Genomic DNA, 26,719 nt, shown 5'->3' with positions numbered 1-26,719 from the left:
ATCCCTGTGTTTGAAGCTCAGTGACGTGGAACTGCCCCAGTGACCACTTCCATCTGTCCCTGCCGAGGCTGCTGGGAATGTCTTCCTGCCCTATGGCGCCGGGGCTCAAATCTGAGATTTTAGCAACAGTCCTCCTTCCCACCTCAGGAATCTGTCCCCCTCCCCACCCCCGACACTGCCAGTGCCCTGGCCCGGGCCAGCACCATCTCTCACTACAGTCCCCACCCTGGTCTCCCTGCCCTTGCTCAGAGATCAGTACAGACGTATGGAATGGATGAGCAGATGTCAGGCAGGCGTGGTTTAAGAACGCATGGATTTTGCTGTCCAGACCTGAATTTGAATCTCAGTTCCATCACTCAGCCGTGGGCACTTTTCCTCGCTCGTCTGAGCCTCAGTTTCCTCACCCACAAATGGGGATGATAATGGCTGTTCGTGAGGTGGTTGTGAGGATGAAAAAGAATGTCTCTCCAAAGTGCCCGGCCATTACTAGTGTCCTGACCGTTACCTTTTCCTCTCCACCTGCCAAGCCCCCTGGAGAACCTGGCCCCTCCCCACAAGCGGCCACTGCTCCCCGAGGCTGCCTGACTGTGCTTGGCAAACCCTGGGGACCTGACCCCGGACTCACAGGTGGCACAGCCGGCCTCGTCCACTCCACTCTCGCAGTCCTTCTCCCCATCACAGCGCCACGAAGCGGGCACACACTTGTGGCTGGTGGGTCCACAGCTCAGCTTCTCTGTGGGACACACCTGCTTGGCTGTGGAGACAGACACACGTGCATGGCTTAGCCGTGGGGGACACAGGGCATGGTGCCAACCGGTCCTACTGCCTGGCTCCAGCCACCTGGCCCGAGGCCCTGGGAATCCACCAGGGCCTTCCTGCCCCATGTCTCAGTTTCGTCGTCTGAGAAGAAGCCCCTGTCTTCCCCTAAGACTTCCTGAATCCTATAACTGACTCCACCACTGACCTGCCTAACACCCTTTCATGGCCCCCTGGCCCCTGGCCCTCAAGGCCCTCCTTGATCCAGCCAACCCCTGCCTGCCTCACCGGCCCGACCTTCCACCCTTCCAAGCCTTCCCTTTAGGCTCCAGCAATGTGGAGCCGCCTTGCCCTGCATGAGTCTCTGCCATTTCCAGCTGTGTGCCCTTGGGCGAGATATGCCCCATGTGGGCCTCAGTTTGCCTTCCAGATCAGTGACTCCATGATCTGAACCTGCAGATGTGAAGGGCTCACCAAGGCCCCAACAGCTCCCTCCAAGCCCCCTCCCCTGGCGATGGTGCTGAGCCCGCTGCTGAGAGCAGCCGCCGAGTGGCAGGGCCCAGCGGGACCACATAGCTATAATTACTGCAGCTGCAATCAGAGGCTGACTCAATCAGGGGCTCGAAGCCCCAGGGTTGATTCTCAATTTGGAAGAAAGAATGAGAACCCTGATCAGGCCTGGGGATGGCTCTCATCTTGAGCGTCCCAGAATGGCCCACGTGACAGACCCAGCTGAGGCAGATACATCTCAGACCTCCGTGGCTGGCTCCCTCTGCCTTTTAGGGTGTACACGAGGCCGAACTCAGTGGTCTCCAGGATGTGCCAGGCACAGTGCTAGACGCTTCCATTTAATCTTTACAACAACCCAGCAGGGTGAAGATTATGTCGGGGCCTCCAGCACGAAGGTCGAGGCCATGGGCTCTGGAGCTTGGCTGCCCGGGTTCAGCTCGGTCACTCACTGGCTATCTACCTTGGCCAGCAATCCTTATCTCTGTGCCCATAAAGTGGGGACAATACTATTCCCTATCCCACAGGATTGTTACGAACACCTACGTTAATGTCTGTAAAGCACTTAGAACGCCCAGCCAGTGCTCACTAATGATACCTACTATTATTCTCCACGCGGAGCAGCTGAGGACTTGTTTATTCCCTCAGTGAGTAGCTATTGAGCACTGCTGTGTACCAGACATGGCACCCATCACCAGGTCCTAGTCACACAGCTGTAAAGAGCCGAGTGAGGATGCAGTCAGCTCTGTCTGATGCCAGAGACCGGGCACAGTCCACTGCACCCTGCAGGTGGCAGGTTACTGGTGCCTTACCCTCAGTTTTTCTCTCTGATCTCAGACCAGTTTTTCTTCCTCTTACTTCCATAGCTGGGGTGAGAGGCCACAAGAGATGGAGAAAAGGGCACAGACAAGGTGGGGTTGGGAGCGGGTATCTGAGTCAAGGCCCCCAGACACTACTACGCTGTGGGAGAGGAGTACCTCAGACCCCTAACTGTGGACCCCAAAGTTATCCCTAGGAATACATTTCACAAATATAAGGCAACCTGTTGGGAATACGGGATTCATAGGATTCATTCTACAGAAATTTCCCTTTACAAATACTGTCGTGTAGAGCCCTGGAAAGCACTGACACTCAAAGACCCTTTACAAAGGCCTCCTCGGGGCGGTAGTGCAGGGTGGTGAGGGGCCTGGGAGTCAGGAGAGGGGCCCAGAGCACCTCCATCACCCACGCACTGCAGGACCTGAGAAAGCACTTCCCGCTCTGGGCCCAGCAGAACATGAGGGGGCTGCAGCGACCAGCATGTCCTAGAGTCCTAACTAAGGGGTGGGTGTGTGAGGGCTGTTAGAAGTGCAGGTTCTTTGGCTCCAGCTCACTCTAGACTGAATCCAAACTTCGAGGGCAGAGCCCAGGCATTTTAGCCAACTCCCCCCACTCCACCTCCCCTGGTGATTCTCATGCACCCTATTTGAGAACCCCTGAGTTATCATTCTACAAGTCTAAAAGATATAGGATATTTCATCTCTTAAATTCACTCCCAGAAAAGTGATAGAGGAGGTTCTGTATATTTGCAAGCCCCTGAGGGAACCATGGGATGGAGGGACAAGGCAGCCATATATCCCTGCGCCAGGCCTTAGGAAACAGAGGAGTTGGCAGGGAGCCACATTTACTGAGCACCTACAGTGGGTCAGGCTGCTTCATTCTGAGGAGTTGATATTTTCCCATGTCATCCTGACCCTCACCCTGCCAGGTAAGCAGGCCCTGCAGGCTGTGAGTGCAAACTCCAGGGGCACCATTCACAAAGATCATCATGTCAGTGGCACCCCTGGAATGGAGCAGGGCAGTGGTCCTGCAGGTAAGCACTCCATTTTACAGATAAGGAAACTGAGGCTCAGAGAGACCAAGTAACTGGCCCAAAATGCACAGCAGTGAGGGGCAGAGTCCCGGTTCCTTTGACTAAAAACCCTGCCCTTTTCCATCAAACCCCTCCTGCTCCTGTGGGTAGAGAAGTGGCCCAGAACCAGCCCCAAACTCTCCGCCCAAAAGCCCAGGTGACTGAAATGGCCCTTGACCTGTCCACACCATCTCCGGGGGCCTGGTTCTGCATACCCCAGTGCAGCAGGCAGCTGCTTGAATTCTGAATGAATATTTATACAGTTAATTGCATAACCTTTCAGCAAGGACAATGATTAAACAATCCGTCTGCTTCCTTTCTTTATAATTAATAAGACATTTGCTGTGTCCCTAAATAGACAGCTCTAATTACAGGCTCTCGAGGATTCAGCAGTGCCTGACACCAGCCCTCCTACCCTCAAAGAGCCAAGGCACCTTCTTGGAACGCCGGGACACAAGAGGCCTTGGAGGTCACGCTGAGGAGCAGCCACTGGAGTGACAGGAGGCAGAGGCCCAGAGAGGGGAAGTGACCTGCCCGGCTACTAGAGGCTGGGTGTTCCAACTGCTGTCTCTCCTAGAACCTTGCCGTCTCTGTTGGGATGCAGCTGTTCCCCAAAGCAGGACACAGACCTTGCCCCGCGGGCTCCTGGGTGAGGCTTCTCACCGCCCAGCCCTGGGAAGTGAGTCTGGGGAGTGTTGATGTGCAGTATCTCCTCACGAGGTGGGTGCTATTATTACCTCTATTTTACGGATGGGGAGAGCAAAGCCCAAAGAGCGAAAGTCATTTGCTTGAAGTCTTGTGGTGAAGGGTAAAGCTGGGCTTCCTCCCTAGGTCCCTCAACTCCAAATGCACTGCTTAACTTATGGCACTGGACACTGCACGTGAGAAAAGTAGGCCCCACCGGTCTCCTGGCAACCCTGGGCTGCAGAGGGGTCACTGGAGAGAGGAGGCTCACTGGACCTTTGCTCAGGCAGAGTCTGCGAGGTGGCAGATGGCCATCAGATGTCCACTTTCAGGATAACTAAAGCTAAAGGCCCCAGGCAGCACAACGCAGGAGACAGAGCATGGGTTTGGAGTCGGACAGGCCTGGGTCCAAATCTCATTTACTAACATGAAGGTCCTTCAACAAGTCACTTAACCTCTCTGCACCCTGGCTCCCCTCACCTGAAAAAGGGGCTACATAATCTCCCAGAGTTGGTGGGTGGTTTAAATGAGGAAACATGGAAATCCCTACACTCAGGGCCTGGAGCAAACTTGGAACTCAGCAAACAGTTGCCCTAGTTTTATTTCATGAAGTGCAGATACAAAGGGCTGGGAAGGCCCTGGTCTCACCTCTGGGGATGCACATTACACATTATTAGAGTTCACACGGCCTGCCACGACGCAGCCTCCACCCCTGAACTGAACACCTCTCCCTCTCTCCACCTCTTGTCCTCTCTTGCCCTCTCTCTCTCCCTCCCTCCTTCTCTCTCTCTCTCTCTCTCTCAGAAACAGATGCCGCAAGGGATGCCTCTGGCCTGCTGTCCAAGTAACCCCAGGTTCTCCGAGGCAGGAGTGACAAACCCCACTGTCTCTCAGACATCAGGAATCCTCCAAGTCACCAAGGGCCTGCAACTGCACCCTGGAGTGGCCGGAGGCATTTATAAATTGCCAGAGAAGCCTGCACCAGAAATCCAAATCCAACGGTACTTTCTCTAATTTATAAGTTCACAAATTAACAAAAAGGGAAATGTCTGTTGAATAAAAGAATGAAAGTGCTTGCCAGCTACTTATTGAGCAAGCACATCTGCAGTGTCAGGTCACGAGAGGCATAGGGGCAGACAACCTCCACGTGGGGACTGCCAGCTCCGAGGGGACCAGAGGCTCAGGCAGTGGGAAGTACAGGGTCTAGCTGCTGCCCCAGGAAGCACGACATGGGACGTCCCACTGTGCAGAAGGGGGCAGTTACACCAAGCTTCTTCTTACAGGGTCAGCTGGGTTGGCCTCTAACTTGCTGGGATCTCAGAAAATCTCTGGTCTCTGATAGGAAGGTGCGCTTGGTTCATCTGTGAGGTCCCCCTTTCAGATGGGAAGGCTCTAAGATGCATGAATAAAACCTCATTTTCAATAAGCAGCACCCAGAATTGTAACTCATTCACCTTGAACTAACCTCCCCACCCCCATCCCGCGCCCCTCCCAACAGATGCCTGAAGGTGGATCACAAACGGCCCCAGTCAAGTGAGCTATAATTAGAGCTGAAATGCTACTTTCATTAGGCACGTGTCCGGGCTTTCCCACTGTGACTCCAGGCTCAATTTGATAGACACAGAATCCAGAACCAGAAGGAAACAGAGCTGGGAGAAACCCCAGGCAGCTAGGGGCAGATGACATAATGGGGGAACACAAGAAGGGGGACCTGCTCCCAAATCCCTTTCCCTTCCATGCAAACCCCCCTCACTTAGACTATTCTAAGGCTTTAAATTGGGGAGAGGGCCTACAGTCAAAACGTAATCATAAAATAACACTGCCATTTGCTCCAGCACCGACACTTTGTGTGCATATTTTTCATTTGATCCTCATAACCCCCCGTAAGGTAGGTACCATTACCCCATTTTGCAGACAAATGAACTGAGGCTCAGGGAGATTGGACAACTTGCCTGAGGTCTCACAGGTTAAAGGACCTAAACCCAAATATATCAGACATCAAACCCACTACCCTTTACTACTGCCTATAATCTTTCTTTGCAGGTGGGCAGGGGGCTCTATCCTGGAAGCTGGCACAGTCCCCAGGAACCTGGTAGGCTGTGAAGGTTGCTATGACAACGCCAATTAAATGGGCAGTGAATTGGCTGCCGGGTTCTCACTTGGTCAGGAGTCTGTGAGCAAGCCTGTTACCAGGTCCTGAGGCTGTGAGCAAGCCTGTTACCAGGCCCTGCTCCCGCAAATTCTGCCTGACCCTCAAGGACCCACTCTGGCTGCCCTCCCCCAGGCAGCCCTCCCCACCCTCAGACCTTGCCCACCTGTGACCAATGTAACTGTGCATGGAAAGTGGGCTCCTGGGCCTTGTGCCCCAGCTGGGTACAGGCAAGGGAGAAAGAAGGCCTCAGAATCCTAAGAGTCCAGGAGTCTTAGAATCACAGTCTTTGGAATTCTGGACTGCTAGAAACTAGGGCCCAGAGAGGGGCGGGAAAGTATGCAGGACCTCACAGTGAATCACTGGGAAGCCCAGAGGAGAGCTGGGCCGCCGACTCCCAGGGTGTGGCCTTGGTGGCAGCTCCCACGGAGCCCCCTGTCAAGCCTCAGAGACACTGCGGAGCCTGCCTTTTGTCCTGGAAGGCAGACCAGCCATGAACCACCTGTGTGTCTAGGAAGCAGGGCCCTCAGCTTCCCTAAGCCTCCAATTACTCAACGGTCAGATAACCGTGCTCTACAGCTGAACACAAAACAGGCCTGGGAGGCAGGAGGCGTGAGGCCCGAGGGCACCCGCACAGCCCAGAGGATGGGAAGGCAGCAAGTGCTGGGACAGGCGAGAGGGAGGAAGACAGAGGGAAATGTGGGCAGGGCAGCAGAGAGAGAGCCGGCAAGAGGGAGGGGGAGGAGGGGCAAGCAGGGAAGGGAGGCAGCCCGACAGTACAGGGCTGGGCAGGAGGGAGATGAAAAGGAGCATCAGTGCAAAGAGACAGAGACCTGGGGAGGAGGGGGAGCCCAGCTCTCAGGCAGCAGGACAGACCCCGGTAACGACCCTGATGATGCTGCCCCTCCCCTCCCACCTCCAGTGTCCAGGGAAACCGCAGGCACGGGGTCTGGATGACCGAGCTGATTGCCATGGTGGCCACAGCCCCCTGCCCAAACACACACTCTGGGCTGCACACAGCTCTGCCCTATATTAGGCGGGCAGCCTTGGGCAAGTGGCTGAACCTGTCCCAGCCTCAGTTTCTTTCTCTCTAAACAGATCCACCCCCGCCTCCCCAAGGTTGCCAGGAGGATGAGTCACAAGTGGGCGTGGCTGGGCTTTGTTCCTCCCGAAGCGAAGCTCAGGACAAAGCACTGGGCTGCCTTGGGCCCAGACACCTGGGACTGCACCAGCTTTGGCTACTTGGTGGGGTGAGGGAAGAACAGGGCCTGCAGCAAGTCCGGGGAAGGCAGGGCAGCTGTGCAAGGAAACGAAGGGGTGCCCTGTCTCGGGCGGGGATGGCTCCTGCTCTCCCTTTCTCTGTCCCTTTCTCTTTCTCTCCCACGGAGACTGGTAGCTCTGTTGCTAGGAGACAAGGAAACCCAGTTATCACCAGCCGCAGCCCTAGATGGGACGCTGGCCTCCATTGTCCCCACCTCTGCCTCTGAGGTGACTGTGACCCTTAAGGAAGATCCGGGACTGTGACTCGCAGGTCCCTGCCAGCCCTCCCCACCCCCAACCAGGTCCCCCCCGCCCCGCCCCCTGTCCTCCACGTGCGGCCCCCACCCCAGCCTTTTGTCTCAGGCTCATTCTGCTGAAGCTCTGCCTCCGGGACCACCGGGTCCTTCCCTGCCCCCCGTCTCATCTCCTCTTTAATTTAACAAATGTCACGGAATGACCTGGCGGGTGTAAGTTTGCTTTGAGGATTAGGGCCTGGAAAAGAAATCGTGGAGAGACAAAGCCTGAGTATGGGAGGTGGGCCTGGGGCTCTGCTCTAGCCCTCGCCTCGCCCCTGGCTGTCTTCGCTGCCATCAGCCCGCCCAGAGCAGAGGACAGAGCTGGGGCCTCAAAGTCCCGGCTGCGTGGCCTTGGGCAAGGCACTCAACCTCTCTGAGCCTCAGTGTCCGCCTCTGCAAAAGTCGGAAAGTGACAGTACCTGCCTCATGAGGCCGCTGTGGGAATAAGATGAATGAAAGCATACACAGCGCTTAGCACAGTGCCCACTACACAGTGAATGCTTGATAAGCACCAGCTGCCATTAGCACTATTAGAATTATGATTAGAGTCCTCAAAAAAAAAAATAGTGGGGGAGGCTGAGGGGAGGCCTGGAGGATGTGCTCTGGCTACTTCTGGGCAGCAGGGCACAAAGGAGCTGTTTCTAGCTCCTGGAACTACAGGAACAGGGCCCAAACTGCCAGAGGGCTGGGAAGAAAGTCCAGAAACAGGTCACCAGAACCAGCAACTAGAGGCACCGGACTGTCAGCCTGGAGCTTGCAAGGGCTCAGCACAAAGTGAGTCTTTGAGGCTGTGCATGACAGATCACCTCACCCGAGCCTCCCAACCTCCCAACTGGGAAGACGTGATGAGGAAACTGAAGCCCAGAGCCAGGTCCCCTCCCCCAGCCTAGGGGCAACACTCACTGCAAGTGGCCTCGGACTCGTCGGAGCCGTCGGGACACTCCTCCTCGCCATCGCACTTCCACCGCTCTCGGATGCAGTGGCCGTCGTCACAGGTGAAGTCGCTGTCCGCACAGGTCTTCTTGGCTGCGGGGCAAGGAGAAGAGCGTGAGGGGCCTGGTGGGCACAGGAGGCTTTTCTAGGACATACACTCAGGAGGCTACGGGGTGACCAGAATGTGCTGGTCTGCAAGCTGGACCACGTGACCTCCCATGGCCCCAGGAGGCCACGAGTGCCTCCCTGACCAAGAGGAGAGGACAGGAGAGAAAGGCTTATTCATTCCACACCAGGAGATGGGCAATCCCTGGCCTTGCTCTCCAAGTTCAACAAGGGTGACAGGATCCATCCATCAAGGGAATGCCCATTCCCATCACACCTCTCTCTTTCCCCCAAGTCCAGGTCCACTGTCACAGCCTCCAGGAAGCCTTCCCTGATCACATACGGTAGCTGCCTTAGCCCCTTCAGCCGGTTCTCAGTCCCTTTACCTGCCTTTCCTGCTCCCCACAACCAGACTGAAGTCGAGGCTCCTTCTGCAAGCACCAGGGAGCTGGTGATAATAAATCATAAAAGTAAATGATCACCTTGTGGCAAGATTGATGAGGTGTGTTTTGTTCAGAGCGAGGGAAAGAGAATCTGTGGGCAAGACATCCAAATCAGTCTCTGCTCCCAAGGTGTTTATGGCCACACAGGGGGTTGGAATCCCAGCTCTGCCTCTTTCTATCTGTTTGACCTTGGGGATGTTACTTAAGTTCTGAGCCTCTGTTTTCTTATCTATATAATGGGGAGAAAGAAACAAAGGGCTCCAAGGAGAAGTAACAAGAAGTTATAATGTATGAAGATCAGGCAGCAGAGACCCTGGCACACAGCAGATGCTCAGTAAGTAGCAGCTATTGCTGTTTTTATGGTTTGAGTCTTAATTAGAAGCAAAGGAAATGGGGTGTTCTGTGCCCTCATAGGGGATGTACGCAGCAGGTCGGACTCTCACAGCTGGGAGCAGAACTGGGACAAGAACACAGGGACCAACTGTGTTTGCTTTTCTCCCTGTCCCTCCACTGGCCTGATACTCCCCCAGTGCAGGGATTGCATCACATTCAGCACAGGACCCAACTCAGGGTAGATTTCAGTGCAGGGCATTGAACCCAACGGAAACGTAGCTGTCCCGCCTCTGCTCCCACACCTCCAGGGCCAGGCTCTCCCTCTCCCCGGGAAGCTCCTTCCCAGTGACCAGCCTTGGGTTACGTAAATCCTCCCACAGGCCCTCTGGCCCCCTCTGGAGCCACATGACTGCTCCCCCTGAGCAGCCTAACAGGGATTTGGGGACAGATGCTAGGCCTCCTGAATCCGTTCCATTTCTGCCTTTCTTTTCAATGAAATCCTTGCAGTACATCCGCATTCTAAGCTGAGCTTTCTTCACACTTTCCTTAGAAGAACATCTCTGCCTGTGCAGGGCTGGAAGAAACCAGAGGAATCAGAGTCTACCTACAGATGGGGGCCTGAGACCCAGAGAGAGAAAAGGGCTGGCCCAGGGAAACACAGGAAGGAAGGGATGAGAACGAGCTCACTTGCCTCCCAGTCCAGGACCCCCAAAAAGCCCTCCCTGAGCCCTGCACTGAGGGGTCGACATGGGTGATAGATACCAATGTGGTACTGCCTTTTGGTAAATCACGGCTTATAATGCATCAGAAAGGAAGTATAGTTATGAACCACAGCACCTGGGGCATTTCCTAATATGAACACCAGAGTGCTCTTTCCACAAGAAGCTCAGCATCCAAAAAAGAAACATATATTCCAGTGCTTTCTTTTTCCTGTTCTAACATTCTCCAAGTGCATCCTGTGTGCCAATCTCTGTGCTAGGCACTTTACCAGGAAACCCCAGGACAAAGGGCCTGTTCTGTCCTCACTTGACATGTGGGGAAATTCAGCCCCAGGGTGTTAAGTTACATGCCCAAGGTCACACCTCGGTGGCAGCAGAGCCACAGTTGGACCTCACAGTCAGATGTCCCTCTTCCCCACCGTGGCTCTCCAAACAAAATGCCCAGGGGCATCAGATACGGAAGAAAAGCCCCAGAATAGGTGGGAAGTCCGTGGAAGCTTCAGCTCAGCGCTCAGTGAGCTTGTGTCTGTGCCCTGAGCACACTGATGAGAAGTCCGCCCAGCCTGTCAGCACGAGTGCATGACCAGCAAACCCCAGGAGAGCAAGGCAGGTTTGACAAAGAAGGGGATGGAGGGGCTCCATCGCTGGGCCTCGGCCAGCCAGATGCTCGCCACGGACCCTTTCCTCCCTGGTATCCTGGGAGCCTGGGAGTCAGCTTGGCTTCCCACAGTGTGCCAAGTCCTGACAGGCACTAGGTAAACAGGCCAGAGCAGCCACAAGCAACATCACTGTCCTGAAGGGCAGCACTGAGGCCAGGAAATGGCAGGCTCGGGTGCATGTCCCATGGTGGTGTTTTGGGGAACAGACCTGTTTCACTGTCATGACCAGTTTGGACATTTTCCACCCTTGCTCTGCCCTGGCACCTTTCACTCAATATCCCAGTGATTCCTCGTAGCAATCCTGGCAGCTGCTGTTAATCCCATTTTACAGAAGAGGAAATTGAGGCTCAAAGAGGTGAGGGTGGTAGGTGGCAGAAGTGGGATTTCAAGTCCATGTGGCAGCTTCCAAAGCTTGGACTCTTTATACTAAGTCCCTTAGCCACCTCAGCATTATCAGGCGAAGAATAAGGACCCCAGAGAGGCAAATGCAGTTGGACTAGATCCCAGGGGCTGCAGGACAAGGCAATGTGGCGGATCCACCACAAACCAGAGGCACCTGCATGAAGGGCTCCCCTGGAATGTGCCCAGGAATGTGCAGTAGAATAAACCTAAGCCTGTGACAACTTATGCTTTGCTAATGGACCACCCCGGGGAAACTGAGGCAGCATGGTCAGTTTCAGGCTGGGGACTAGACTAAACCACCTTGGCGGACCCTGTGTGAAGTGTAACCACGTGGAAGGCTTTGGAAGCAGAGCTGAGCCTGAACCCTGGCACGGCCACCTCCTCTGTGAGTGACCCTGGGCAAGTTCCTTCTCTCTCTGGGCAAGTGAGGATGGTGGCTTTCCCAGGCAGCACTGCCACACGAGGTCAAAAGGCAAAAAGGGATCTGAGCAAGCATCCCAGTGTCAGGTTGTGCAGTGTAAAGAGCCCAACAGCCCCTCGTCAAGAGGCTACATCAGCCCCACCAAGAGATGAGGGCAGGGCAGTCTTGAAGCTGTCAGAGCAAACCATGCCAGCCCCCACTCTCCTGGCCTTGGCAGCCTTGGCTCCAGCTTCCAGGGTGATTCCCAAGCTGGGCTCGAGGCCGTGGCTCTCTATTTCCAGGGATTTATATCCCTCCATGCCAGTCACCCCTTGGACAATTCCCACCTCTGTGAATCCCTGTACTCCACAGCCCAGGAGCAGTACACAGTCATCCAGGATCTGCGACATCATAATCTGGTGCCATGGCAACAGATGGGCCGCCACAAAGGACTTGGGATTCCTAAGGGCACTGGGGAGGGGCCAGCCCCAGGGCAGAGGGGGAGAGAATGGGAAATCCAGGACAAAAGAAGGGGGAGCTGCTAATTATAACAAGAACACAGGCCAAGGAAAGCATCAGACTGCTCACGGTTGATGGAACTCTGTCCTGCCACTTGTGGGCTGTGTGAACTTTTGCAAGTTACACAACTTCTCTGAGCCTCACTTTCTTCACCTACATTCAGGGATAAAATCTCTGCTTCACCACACAGGGTTGTTGTGAGAAGCAAACGGGCTAAGGATGGTGCCAGGACCTTATGAACTGAAAAGCAGAAAGGTGCAAGTTTGCGGCGTGTGAAGTCAGCAGCTCCAGCTGCTATGTGTGTGACACTGGGCTCATCAGCCACATGGGCCTGCCTCCTCATCTGGATATGGAAGTGTGGAGCTGACGGAATCTTCAGCCCTCTGTGCCCAGAGTCTATGATCTTGCGAAATTGTTATGATCACTCATCACCTTCCAGCTTCCCCGTCCCCAGAAGCGTCCTGCCCCGAGACAATGTGCATGCTTCATGCTGTTATTCCCCACCCATGCTCATCCTGCAGCCCCAGTGCAGACAGGAGGCTTCAAAACAAAGATTAGCCAGGACTGCCAGGTGGAGCTGCTCGGTGTGGCTTCGTCTTGGCAATCACAATGCTCCGTCCTGTCAGAGCCCAGGGCCTTGAAGTCCCCTCTGCGGCTCTCCTGTTCTAGAAGCTGAAGCCAGGCCCAGGGAGAAGGGGCTGCTCCAAGGCACAGCATGTGTCTCTGGGAGGGCTGTACTTGAGCCCAGGTATTCTGACCCCCAGTCCCACTGTGTGGCCAGGAAGCCAGGCGAGGGCTACCCAACCATCCCAGGGGTCAGGGAAGGCTTCCTGGAAGAGGGGACTGTGTTCAAGGAAGAGAGGTCATCCAAGCTGTGAGAGTGAGGAGAGCAGAGAAGGGTGTTCCAGGGAGAGGGATAACAGGACATGGGGTGTGGAGGAGCCAGCGGAATGGCCGTTTGGGGCTGGGGAGGAGGCAAGTGGCAAGGGACCTGGGAGCTCCACTAGGCCAGGGGCCAACTCACCCTGCATGGCACCAGGCTGCCCCTCAGAGGCCCAGTGCAGGGACCTGGCTTTCCCTGAGCTCACCTAGGGACTCACCCCGCCCCTGCTAAGCACAGGGCAGCCAACAAAACCCACGGCTCCAAGCTGCCTGGGCCTCCTGCAGGATTTGGCATGTCCATGCACACGGACCATCAGGTCCTGGCAGAGGAAGAGAGAGGCAGAGGGCAGGGCAGAGAGCTGCAGGACCGACCATCCACCCAGATGTTTGGGTTAAGATTTATTACCTTCCCCTTGGAGATTCATGATGCCCACTGGCTTACTAAGGGCCCTGAGAGGCCTACAGTAAAGATATCAGATTGATTTTGTTTCCTCCAGCACTTCCCAAACTTGTTTAGCCAAGGAATGTCTTTGTTGGATGCCACGTCTATTAATTTCCCAAGAAACAAGTGTCCAATGAACCACACTTGACAAAACACTGCTGTAGTGCCAGCCCCTCAGATCAGAAGATGAGGCCCAGAGAGGGGAAGGACTGGCCTATGGTCACACAGCAGAGCTGGTACCCAATCTTCTGTCTCTGGGCCAGCTCCACCAAGCCATGAAAAACAGGAGAAGGCATTCCCAGAGTACTTGGGGCAAAGTGAAGCTGAGGGGACTCCACTGGGGAGACCCCAGTCCTAAGAGCAGGGACATGTCTAGAGGCAAGCCCAGGATGGGGTCAGGGGGGAATTGATACCAGGCCACACGGGACAGGGAGATGCGAGAGATGCAGGCTCTGCCTGCCCTCAGGTTTCTGCAGACAGGTCGTGGGCCCCAGGGAACATTCTTTGAGGGCAGAGCAGAGACCCACAGACAGGTGATTCCAGCTCAACATTGTTGCGGAGCCACCTGGGGCAGGTCCCTTCCCTCCCAGGGCAGTTGAGAGTCTGGGAGAGCAAAGATGTAAACCCTCACCTTGGAGCCCTGTGCACAGAGGGGACTTGTCTGTTCCCACTTCCTCTCTCAGGCCCGGACCAGCACCGAGCGGCCTGGCTCTGGCCCTGCCGCCCAGCCCTAAGGCAGCTGGGCCACTTGTACCCGGGTCGAGGAGATGAAAGAGCTGCTCCCCCCACGGTTACCCTTCTGCAGAGCTCGCCAGGCCCTGGCGTTGCCAAGACGACCACTGCCAGCAGAACGAAGATCCGGGGTGGGGGCAGGGGGCGTGCCAGGCGGCCCCGGCTTACTAACCTGGCAGGCAGATTTAAATGACAGCCCAGGAAGCTACTATTAAACTGTCACCCCAGTCAACGGCACGACAGACCCGGAGTGTTCTCTGGCTGCAGCAACAACACAGCAGGAGCGAGAGGGGGAGGAGCCAGTGGCCCAGAGCAACCTGCACCCCCTCCCGGGAAGCCCGGTCTGCCTGCCTGTTCACCCGCCGGCCAGAGCCACCCTCTCAGGCTGAGGCGGGTCCTGGCCCAGAGCTGCAGCACAGCACAGGGCCTGGAAAACTTTATTTTTAAGCAGAGGGATGCTTTTCCTAAGTGAAACCCCAGCATATAAAATAGAGTAAAATGGAGCTGCACTACTGGAAGCAGGGCGAGAGGGGACCCCATCACTCCCTTAGCAGCCCTGGTGGGGCCATGAAACCCTGGGCTCACAGCCCAGCAGCAGCAGCTCTGGGGTCCAGCAGCACTGGGTTCAAACCCGCCCCCGGATACCGCCCCCGACACATGATGTTCCTAAAAACCCTCAGTTTAAAGATCCCGTGAGTCTAATACAACATTTAGAATAGCTTTTGCGGGTTTAAGGTTCTCACTCTCTAAGGACCCAAGTTTTTAAGACTGCACCACCCTGACCCACACACCCTCAGCCTCATGACGGGATGCCAGGACAGTTACTGCATGACACACACGTGTCGACAAGCTGTGGACACCCCCCGATCCCATCCTGCAAGGGACTGTGTCCCCGAGTCCACGCTGACAGTCAGACTCGAGGCTCTGGGTGGTGCCAGAAAGGCAACCCATTCCCACAGTGTCCCGACACCCACAGAGCGCGATGGGAGGGGCTCAGCTTGCGGCTTTGTGCTGCCCAGCGGGCTCCGGGGCTCAGGCCACCACCATCCATCAGCAGGTGACATCTGAGTCCGCTTTCTCCTCCACCCTCGCATCCCACTTGGGGAGTAAAAGGAAACGAAGCAGCAGATGCTGGCGGGGAGGGGTGGGCATGCGAAGGGCTTGAGGCAGAAGATGAAAGAATGAAGGGGGGTGGGGGGGAGGATCACTCTTTGGGGAGGGCGCCTTTGCTTTTAAACTGGACAATGTCCTCAGCCGGGTGTCCACCTGACTCCGCACACCAGCACCTGCCAACATTTCCTTCATCTCAGCATCCCCCTCACACAGGGTCTGATTGCCAAGCAGGTGCTCAAAGAATACCTATGGTCCCACACCTCTGACAGACCGTGTGACCTCTTCCCACTTGGCCTCAGTTTCCTCAGGTGAACATATCTTTAAGGACCCCCTCCAGCTGACATTCTGGGTTTGTGACTCTACGACACAGGTGGGTTGTGCTTCACGGTGCTGCTCCAGGGGATCACCTGGGGCTTCCCACAGCCAAGTCCCTCTTCCAGGCCCTGGCACATCCCAGCTGCTCTCGGACGCTGCCCGACCCCAGCCCCGCTGTCACCAAGGGAGGTCCAAGCCATCACTGGGATATGTGGGACTCCCTGTCGCCACAGGGAAGATGCGCGTCTCCGAGGGACAGACGACAAAGGGGTCTTCCTGTTGCAGTGATTTGTGGACAGAGGGGTATTAAGCCAGTGACAGCTGTGAGGGGGTTGGGGGGAATGGGTGTGGGGGAGAGGTGGATGGGATCAGCAGGGGTCCCCGGCAGGCGCCTGCACAAGGACCAAGCACCATGCAAGGGGTGCTGCTCAGAGGAGCAGGCAGCATGGAGAGGACGGCCACTCCCCGACCAACTTCCAGGCTCAGGACTGCCCATCCGGATATGGGACACACACTTGGCACTGGGATTTGAGGTTTCAAGGAAACAGCTAGAGGGAAACTCACAGTATCCTCAGGGTAGGAGCCTCCAGAAGGCAGAAGGCATGGCTAGGAAACCCTCCACGACCTCCAGCCAGAGCTCTGCCTGGTTCCCAGCCACACACTGTCCCTCCGCGCAGGTGAGAGCACTTGGCTGGCCCCAGTGGGGACTCAGCCTCCTCTGAACTTGGGGACCTTCCTGTCTAACCCCAGTCAGTCACGGCTCCGACTCCCACGAGCTGACCTCAGAGCCTGCCAAGGACCCCACCTTCCAGGCCTTGTTCTCCCATCACCAGCCCCAGCGGGAAGAGGGACAGCTCTTCTGCAGGCTGGGAACCAGGCTCCAGGCTCCAGGTTTCATTCCAGCTGGGCTCTGCCACCAACAAGCTGCGTAATACCGCCAGGCCTCTCTGGGCTCTGTTGCTTCCACCCCGCTGACTTCGAGTGGGAAACCCAGGGATCCCTGGACAAAACTCTGCCGCGGTGGGCGAGGAGGTCAGGCCAGATGGGCCTGAGAAGCTGCCTCAGTCAGCAGCCTGCGTCGGGTTCGCTAAGGGAGTAGGAGCCGGGTGGCCAGTCGTTCTTACCCAAGCAGCCAGGTGGCACGAAGCAGTGAATGACGGAATGATGACCCCCCACCTGTCTGGGGGAGGGGCAGTCCCTCCTCACCACCCCCCACAGGCAGTAATGGATGCCGCACCCTCTGCCCACAAGGCAGCAGCTGGGAAGCAGCCCCACCTGAGTGGAAAATGCAAACGCTTTCACCAATTAGGCTGGTAGGAGAAGCGTTTTGAGAGGAGCCGCACTGGGCTATCCTGGTGATAAATGGGCAGCGACACCCTGTTATTGGGAAATCCATCCCCTGGGGCTGGCTGGGCTGCGGCCTCTCTAGGGCACCCTCTCTGGGGCACCCCCTCTGTGCTGGCCCTGGGCTTCTTGCCCAGGAGGCTGATATGGGCTCTCTGCCACCCTCAGCCCCTCGCCAGCCATCCAGGGAGCCTTGGCCCACTGGGCGCCCAACAGGAGGCCTGAGGGTTAGGGCACTGCTCTGCAAAGTAGTTGAGGCCTGTGTCTGGGAGGATGCTGGCTTTTATTTGGAAAGAGGTTAAGACCATTTCACTGCAAACAGGGTTGGCACTGGGCTCTCCCCACCACTGGCCTGGGGACCTGGCTCTACTGTGTGACCTTGTATAAGTCCTCTGCCTTCCCTGTGCCTGGCTCTCTTCCTCCATGACAGGACTGGATTGGACGAGATGACCTCTAAGTTCCTTTTCTTTTTAGTTATGGTGCTAAAAAGAGGTCCAGAGTGAGGCTGGCAAAGGAAGGGATCTGTGGCTCAGTCCCCAGGCCCTCCCAATCCACCCCTGTGGCTCCAGGTAGGGGGCTGGAAATCCACAGCCAGTAGCCACTGTCCCGCTGAAGGCCTCTCCATCATCAGAAAGCCACCTTTCCTGGTCGTGCTGGGTTCCCATCTCCCCTAGAATCTAACCAAGTGTCTTAGCAGGGTGCTCAGGGACACTTCAGGCTGCCCCACTAACTGCTCTCGCCCACCCCTAGCTACCAACGCCTCCACATCCACCCAACGGTCATGGACAAACCGTGGGACCTGGTGTCCCTACTCGTGCAGCTCCACCTGCAGGAGGTGCTTCTTCATCTCTACCTGGCAAAACTCTCCCCACTCAAGGCCAGTTCAAGCATCAGCTGTTGATGGCATCTGACAACGCCCTCTACCTCCAACAAGGCCCAAAGGAGTGGAGTTCCTGCCTGGGGCCTGCCAGGGCCCAGACACTAGCAAGCTCGAGTCACCACAGGGTGCTTATTTTGCTGCCATATTTTTGGCAGGTCAGACCTACCTGGACAGTGCCCGCAGCAAGCCTTCCAGGCTGTGCCCACCCTGGCCGTCAGTGCCAAGGTGAAGCTCTGCAGCTTGGCTGGACATCACTCATCTCCCTGTTGACAGCCTGGGAGGCCCTGGGAGGCTTCACCAGACCAGAGTGGGCTCAGTGAGTCATCCCAAGGCTCAGCCAGCCTGTGGAGCTGGCCTCAGGGAGATGCAAACCTTCCCCTCCCACTGTAGCTGGGCCCTTGGCTGTGGGAAAGCCCTTCACAGGGCTATTCTGGGGGCATTCTGCAAACCCAGGCCTGGGTTGGGGCGGGGGAGAGCTGGGGAGCCTCTGAGTGGTCTGGGCTTCAGAGCCCTGGGCACTACTCCAGGTTGCCCCGACCGCTGGGGTGACCTTGGACAAGTCCCTTGCCCTCCCCGTGCTTTGGTCTCCTCATCTAGACATCGGAGGAGAAAGGAGTCAGGTTTTCCATGTGCACCATTCACAGGCCTGCCTTGGTACCGCTCCAGGTGGACAGTGGAAGGGACAGACGGAGGGCACTCCCGGCGTGCGGGCAGGGCTACATGCCCTGAGCCAGCGCAGTCAGCAACTGCGTCTAGAAGGGGAGGCAGGTGTGCAGCTGGGTGGTGAGGACAGCAGAGCACGTGCATGGCTCAAGGTGGGTGCTCCATGGAGAGGGGGCAAGGGCCCTACAGCAGGGGCCACAAAGCAGCAGCAGCTCAGACGTGGGGAACCGTGGGGCTGTTCTGGGGACAAGGAGAGTCTCTGGCTGGAAACTCAGCGAAGGCCAAAGGAAATCTGGCAGAAATGGGATCCTGAATGAATGCGGTGCTGAGCGGCAGATTCACGACCCCAGCCTCCCGCCCCTCAGTCTGGCTCCTTACAGCAACTCTGTGAGGCAGGGGGCATCACCCCCTTTGAGAGATGAGGAAGCAAAAGCCCTTGAAAGGCAACGGACTGTCCCAAGGTCACAGAGCTCAAGGCAGGACCAGAACCCAGGGCATCTTATCCCTAATGCTTGACAAGGAAAGCAAAGGATGAGAGGTGGACCTTCCCTCATAGATATTACAGCCAAGCTGAGGAGACAAGAACTCAGATATAACGGCTGCAACCCAGAACAAGATAAGATAGTCCTGATCAGAATCGAGGGTGGCGAGGTTGCTGTGTGGCCTCAGACAGTCATCTCCCTCTCTGGGCCTCAGTGCCCCAGCTGAAAACAAGGATGCTGAACTCAGCCCTGGGGAGCTCTCACCAGTGCCTCTCCTCTAAGGGGTGAGGGGTGCTTGGGGGACAGGGGCGGTGAGCTAGAAGCCTTTTGAGTTGGACCTCAAAGAAGGGGTGATTTTGCACCAATGGGGAAGCAGTGGGGGCTGAGGAAGCCCGCCCTGAGAAATGCCGTTTGATCCAGAAGGAAAAGGTAGATTCTAAAAGCAGACGAAGAAGGCAGTTTCTTTTCTGGCTTCTTGGTGCATTGGGAAGGAAACAAGGTCCATTCTCTGAAGCCCTTGAACATCCCAGGGGTGGTTCCAGGGGAGAAGCACGAGTGTGTGGGTGGCAACCCCACCCTGCCCCAGATTCTGGGGAGAGATGCCCCCGGGCTCCCTCATCACACTGACCACCTCGGGCTGCTCATGCCTCGTTCAATCCAGCCTGCATGTGGCCAGCAGCTAGCGACTCAGGGTCCTGGAACTCACCAGTACAGGTGAGTTAACCTCTCGGAGCCTCAGTTTCCCCACCTATAAAATGGGGCTAACAATCAGTAACTACACCCTTTGGGGGGCAAGATTTAAAGGAGATTGTAGATGTTGAAATTGTAGACTGAATTGTTCAGCCCACAAAGAAGATGGAGCTCTTGTCAATGATCTGGTTTATTTCTTCTTATCACCCCCACCGCTTTCCTGCTGGGACTTTGGAGGAGAGCTGGGTCGCCTTCCTGCTGGAATGCGAGAGGGCTGGGGGCAAGTGGGCAAGGGGTGTGGCTCAGATGGGAAAAGCTTCTGGGTTCCCAGAGGTGCCGTGGGGTGGCCAGCGCTGACGGGGCACTGTGTGGACGAAGCTCAGAAGGAGCCAAAGGAGCTGCAGGCAGAACACACCTGTGAGGCAGGACCTGGAGGCCCTCTGGTCCAACCCTCGAATTTCATAAATGGGGCAACTGAGGCCAGAGAAGGCCTGGGCTTTTCACACTCCCAAAGCAGCCTCGGCAAAGCAATTACACTCCCTCCTGAGATCCAGTCATGGAGCAGAACTGCAGCTTAAGAGGCTCATGGAATCGTAAAATAGCCTAGAATCACAGAACAGAATCTCCAATTCCAGGAGAGTATCTTAGAACCTTAAAGCACACAATTTAAAAGTACTTAGACCCAAATGGCTCAATGGTAGGATCATGGATTCACAGCTTCTTTTCAACTTGGAAATCACAGAGAAAATTTTAAACTTACAAACAACAGAATCCTAGAAGCTTCAAATCGCAGAATCTAATCCAAGCGCCAGGAGTGGCAAAGGCCTGTCCCTTCCCCCCCAGCAGTGCAGGAATCCTCTGTTCCCACCGCTGACATATGGCCATTCCGCCCTCTCGAATGCTCTCAGCAACAGGGGACTCAGTCAGCTGTGCCGGCTGGAGGCTGGACACGTTCCTTCCTCTTGAACAGGGAGGGAAATAAGTTCTCAACAGGAGATCCCCACTTCGTACAAATGGATTTTTCACCCCTCCTTGTTCTTTGGCTCTGGTCAGAAAGATTCCCAGGGAAGTGGAAAGGAGCCAAGAGCTGCCACAAAATGACTTTAACCAGCAGACAGGCTGGTAATGTGTTTCGGTGGGAAAAAGGAAGGAGAGGGGCGATTAATTCCAACTTGCTATGTGATAAAGGAAATTAAGGCATAATGCAGAGGAGACAGCAGTTCTATTAACCTGTGTGGAATACCAATTACTCAGACTTCTCAAAATTGCTGGAAATAGAGAGAAAACCCCTAAAGAGAATGTGATTGTGGCCTAGCGCTCATCTGGATTAGGCTGTTTGTTTGCCCTGGCACCCTAATAATGGGAATGAGGGAAAATTCCACGTTTCCTGGGAGATGGCTCTGTCAGAGTGGGGGAGAAAAGGCATGCCCACGTGTTGCCACTGGACCGCTTGGCGAGTGCTCACAGCGGAGGGGGTCCCGGCCCACTTAAGGAAGAGTTTGGTACAGTCGGGGTCAGCACGTGTACCCTTAGTCCTGCACTCTGGGAGGGACCCTGGGAGGGCCAAGCTTCTGATGACCCCTGTTCCCACTGAAAAGTCTCAAGTCTCTGCTTCTGGAAGCTGAAAGAATCAAGTAGGGGGCCTGCTGTGTGCCAAGTACCCTGCTAGGTGCTGGTAAGCCCTGCCATTAGGCAAGATCTTCAGAGGTGGCCTTGTCTCAGGTGCTGGTCCTGCTGTGCTAGCGCCCAGGGCTCTGGCCTGCACCGCCCACCTCTCTGCAGCCAGCCAAGGGACAGGCAGCGTGGGCAGAGTTAATGGCCAAGGGCCGCATCTCGGTGCCTACGGCCAGGGCCCCAGCAGGACTTCTGGGAGGGCTCCCGGCCAGAGATGGGCAGAGGAGACAGTTGCAGCCGTGGGAAGTGAGCTGAGAGAGGGAGTGGGGCAGGTGCCCAGCAGAGCCTCACGCCCCAGTGGCATCCTGGCCTAGACCCTTGCCACTTCTCAGAGCCCCTCTGACAGAGGGCCGTCACTCGGGCTCTGAGCCAGCATGGTTCCTCCAACAAGATAGGTCCCACCACAGCCTGGCTGAAAGGGAAGCTGCCTCTGAAACAGCCTGCTCCGTGAGCACGCCCACCACCCATGACAAGTCCATCCTCCTCAGCCTTTTCTTCAAGTGGACGTTTTCTCCCAGTACAGAGATTTGGAAGATGCTCGTCTGCAGCCCTCTGTGGTCCTCCTCCCACGAGGGGCAGGTTAAGGAAGCAGAGCTCACATCCTGGCTTGGCCCCTTACTAGCTGTGTGACCTCAGGCAGGTTACTTGACCTCTCGGAGCCTCTGTTTCCCTCATCTAAAATTGTGATGCTGCATCCTGACTTGCAGGGTAGTTGCTTGTAAGATAACACAGCAGTGCCCGACGTAGTGATGCAAGTTCCTCTCAACTTTTCTTTTTCGCTCTCCCACCCCCAGGCTCTGTACCTAGTAGGCTCTCAGGAAGTTTTTGTTACAATTATTAAAGGGCATCGGGAGGCCTGGCCATTGTCATCCTGCGCCTCCTGGTTCTTCCTAACATGGTTTCTCTGTGTGTAAAGTAGAAAGAAGGGCTATTCCTTGGAGAAAAAGGTCCAGGTGGAATCATGGCCGGGCAGCCAGCTGGGCTCAAAGGACAAGCTATTTCAGAAGTGGTGTCGCCACTACTCCCCCCGTGATCATAACCCTGAGTGGGGCAGAGTCAAGACTGGCCCACCTAGGCATACAGGTGGCGAGCTCCAGCCACCAGCACGCCCTGCCATCTCCACCCGTGGACCCACAGACAGCCAGGGTCCTCTAAGGGGGCCTCTCCTCCATTCTTGGGTGTGGGCCCGAGCCCAGAGAGAGCTGCATGGGGGAGGGGAGGGGAGTGGAGCTCGAAGGTGCCCAGCGGCCCATTTCTGGGTGAATGGTCAGCCTGTCCAAGGTCAAGCCCATGTGAGGCCAGGGTGTCTGGTGGGCACATCTTCCTCATTCTTTGGGGTTCCCCCATTCTACTGAAAAGTCTTCCATGACCCCACATGGAATCTGAGGCCTGTTCTGGCCACAGCCTCATCACCCCGTGTTCCTGTCACTCAACTACCCTTCCCACCAGACAAGCAGCTCATTGGAGGCAGGATAAGATCTACATGGTGAGCACCAAGGGGATGCTTAGGAAATGGATGCTGGATGAATGAACGATGAATGAATAAATGAAAGAACATGTGCAATCTCGAGGCCTGGGTCTTTTCTATCTATACAGAACTTACAGCCCAAGATACAAACCATCTTTACCATCCAGCATTCTGCATACACAGTAAAAACAATAATCATTGAAACAATGCTTTAAAAATCCTTCATTCATGCATAATGAACTGGAGCTTCAGGGGATCCCAAGTTCTCTCCAGCTGGCTGGTACCCCCACCTCCCTCCCTGCAGGTACAGGAACCACCTCTCTGTTCTCCTTCTCCCTTTCCAAAGACACAGTACCAAGGAGAACAGAGCCAGGGTCCAGGAGGCCTGCATTCTGGTCCCAGCTGTACTCCTGAGCTGCTATGTGGCCTCGAGCAAGCCACTCACCCTCTTTGGACCTTAGTGTCACCACCTGTTGGAGGAGAGGTGGGTCCCACTGCTCTCTGAGCCCTGTTCCTGCTCTAGTTCATCATCACAAGCCACATGTGGGAGACTGGAGCTGGAAGACAGTAAGTGCCAGCACTCAGCACCCAGGCAGATAGTTCTGGGGAAAGATTCACAGTCTGCAAGGCTGGGGAGGGCACCAGCCTCCGTCCAGGGCCCCACCTCCTACCTGCTCCTCAGGGAACCCTGGAGACACGTGGCCCTGATCATAATGTGACAGCCGCCCCTGGGCCAGGCCCTCGTCTATCTACCACACCTTGAGGTTTACAAAGCCCTTTGCATGCATCTCCTTATTTAGTTCTTACAACACCCATGAGGCTCAGAAAGGGACAGGATGGGGCTTCCCTTGTGGCTCAGTGGTTAAGAATCCGCCTGCCAATGCAGGGGACACGGGTCCGAGCCCTGATCCAGGAAGATCCCACATGCCGCGGAGCGACTAAGCCCGTGCGCCACAACTACTGAGCCCACGTGCCACAACAACTGAAGCCCACGTGCCTAGAGCCCGTGCTCCGCAACAAGAGAAGCCACTGCAATGAGAAGCCTGCGCACCACAACGAAGAGTAGCCCCCGCTCACTGCAACTAGAGAAAGCCCACTCGTAGCAACGAAGACCCAACGCAGCCAAAATTAATAAACTAATTGATTAAAAAAAAAAAAAAAAGAAAGGGACAGGATGGGCCCAGGCCACACAGCAAGTCAGTGACCATCCATCGGCCCAGTGTTCTGCCCTGACTCCACCCTCCTCCACATAGTAAGAAGGATGCAGGATCTGCAGTGCAAGTCCTGACCTTGCCCCCTGAGCAACCCTGAGAAATGTGAGTGGTACCCTCTCAAGAACCTCTCTGAGCCTCCATGAAAATCCAACAGCATAAAAGAAGCCAAAGGTGTGAAAAGAGCACTGCACAGGGGGCCCCAGAGCCAGGGGGCCCCAGAGCCAGGGCTCCAGTCTTGGCCTCTCCACACACTGGCTCAGTGCTTGGGCAGGCCTGGGTTTCCCCATCTATCAAACAGGGGATGAGAATCCCACCCTGCCCGCCCCCTGCAGGCCTGCTGTGCACTTGCCAAACCTACCCCTGTCCCACCTGTGCACGGCCCACCACCCCTTCTGTGAGCATCACCTCAGCCAGGAGGGGTGGAGAGGCTGCCCCCTCTCTGCACACAGCTCAGTTTGACTCACTGCCCCCAAAAGCCAGGCCTGGGCACAGAAGTGTGCTCAGGCAGACATGCAGACCCTCGGGCGCATGCACACAGCACATGCAGATGGGCACACATGCACACAAACACACTGCCCACTTGCACACTCAGATGTGCGCCACATACCAAACACAGACACACACGCCATGCTGTGCACACACCGCAGCACACGGGCCACACACCCACACATACACAGGTGGCTTCATATGACGCTCACACGCTACAGACAGATATGCATAGATTTTCCTGCCTCTCCTGTGACAGCCAGATGGTGGGATTCTCCCAGAGGGCTACCATTTAATGCTCTAATTAATTTTTAAAAAGTTCTATGTACCCAGAGCCTGGGTTTGTTCCAAATGTCCCAGGCATGGCCCAGTTAGAAACCAAGGAAGGAAGCAGAACTTAGGGGGAAGGACGGTGGGGCGGGGGAGGGGGAGGGGCTCCCACTGCCCGGGAGAGCCTGCATCCTCACCTGGAGGTCTGATACCTAGCCTAGTAAGCAGGGTCCGGACTCAAGGGTCATCTGCCCAGATGTGGTCCTGATCCTGGTTCCAAGAGCACCCTATAACCCAGGACAGGGAGAGACCCCTTGCAGCACCCCTGGCCGGGTTGTCTGGTCCTGCCTGCACACTTCGGTTCCTCAGACTTCACTGCAGAGGAAGGTGTTTACAGACACCAGGGTGGGCTCTGGGGCTCACGTCCAGATCCCAACTCACCCTTTACGAGCCCTACTGTGTGACTCCAAGGCACTGTCAGAGGAAACAATGCACAGAGCCAGCGCAGTCTGCCGGGTGAGATGGAGGATGCGGGAAGATGACGGGCCAGCCCAGAGGGACTCGCAATGCTCCCTGCCTGCCCACTTACATGCCTCCAGTGAGGGGAAGCTCACTCTGTCTCCAGGCAGCCTGCTCTGAATGGACCAGAGCCCATCGTCACCCAGGTCCCCTGGTGAACCCCGGCCGTTCTCTGGGTCACGGTCCCTGGTGGTCCATGCTGGCAGGAACCATGCAGCACTTGCCCTCCAGGCCTTTCCTTTGCCTTTCCCGGGGGCACGTTCTTTGCTGCTGAGTGTTTGGGAAAACGCAGCAATAAATTTACCGCCTCACTTATGAGTAATTTGCTGTCAGGAGCTCTGCATAAGCAGAGGGCTGAATTAACGAGGCTTAATTAACATGAATGTGGTGACAGATTTCAACCGAGTCGGGAAACCCCCCATCCTCGAAGTCCCGGCCCTCGCCTGCCACTTCTCAGCTCACGCGGGAGATGAGAGGCCCAGGGAGAGCACTCAGAGCCGCTGATGGATGTGACCCGGGGCTGCCTCTTTCCCAGGATTAGGAGGGATTTGGGATCTGGGGGATGGAGGTTTGCAGATCAGCACAGGAAGCCGGAAGCCTTTGCAACACCAATTCCAAAGGAGTTTTCAGGCTAAGCCCTTCGTCCCTACCTGGCTCAGGCCTCGGAGCCTGAGAGACCAGGGTTCGGATCTGCCACTCACATGCTGAGAGGCCTTGGGTGAGTCACCCTACCTCTCTGTGACTCACCATCCCCGTCAGCAAAGGAACAAGACAAATACCCCCTCACAGAGTTGTCAGAGAATTCCTGAGGTCATGCGTGGAGAGCAAAGGTGCTCCGAGATCTTCATTTCCTCCCCCCACCCCATCATGAGCATAAGAACAAACATTATTGAGTGACTACCGTGCGCTGTGCTCATCATCCATCTCATTTAATCTTCCTCATAGTCCTTCGAGGAAGAAACTACCATAGCCCCATTATACAGATGAGGAAACCAAGGCACTCAGAGGGGAGCTAATTTGCCCAAGGTCACACAGTCAGGGGGGTGAGGGGACCACAGTCACCCATGACGCTCACTGAGAGCCCCTGGAAGGATCTCAAGAGCCAAGGCAAGGGGTGAGGTCAGGCAGTGGGGGCCATGCTGGGGTGGGCACGGGGCCTGGCAGTAATGTTAGTGGAATCAATCTGTGAATGATGGAGGAAGGGGAGAAGCAGGCCCTTGGGCAGTAGGTGTCCCATCAGAGAGGTATCTGTTTTTCAACCACTAAGACTTTATTAAGTTGCCCCCCGAGGGCCCAGCCTGTGTCAGGCTCTGGGGAAGAGAAAAATGCAGTGGAAGGTACACCCACTGCTCTCAGGATTGGTCCCCCCTTCTACTCCCCTCGGCTTTCCCCCAGGGCACCCAGCGCAGCCCTGGCATGGGGCGGGAACACCATAATTTATCATTAATGATTACCATTATTAATATTAATGTGGAGGACACCTCTGACC

General features: G+C 55.9%; 1 protein-coding gene across 7 annotated transcripts in view; it reads right to left on the bottom strand.

The window, feature by feature from the left end:
* The window catches only part of LRP8 (LDL receptor related protein 8), a 78,019-nt gene that overhangs the window by 32,805 nt on the left and 18,495 nt on the right, over positions 1-26,719 (bottom strand). For all 7 annotated transcript variants that reach the window (XM_061184201.1, XM_061184194.1, XM_061184197.1 and 4 more), the window contains exons 3-4: positions 8,447-8,569; positions 626-754 (exon numbers count right to left, since the gene is read on the bottom strand). In XM_061184201.1, the coding sequence (XP_061040184.1) occupies positions 626-754; positions 8,447-8,569 (252 nt within the window). The remainder of the gene's footprint in view (positions 1-625; positions 755-8,446; positions 8,570-26,719) is intronic.

The sequence above is a fragment of the Eubalaena glacialis genome, chromosome 3, assembly GCF_028564815.1.
Source record: "Eubalaena glacialis isolate mEubGla1 chromosome 3, mEubGla1.1.hap2.+ XY, whole genome shotgun sequence".
Taxonomy (NCBI): Eukaryota; Metazoa; Chordata; class Mammalia; order Artiodactyla; family Balaenidae; genus Eubalaena; species Eubalaena glacialis.
The sequence above is the reverse complement of the archived record's forward strand: the minus strand, read 5'-3'. Positions and strand labels throughout refer to the sequence as shown.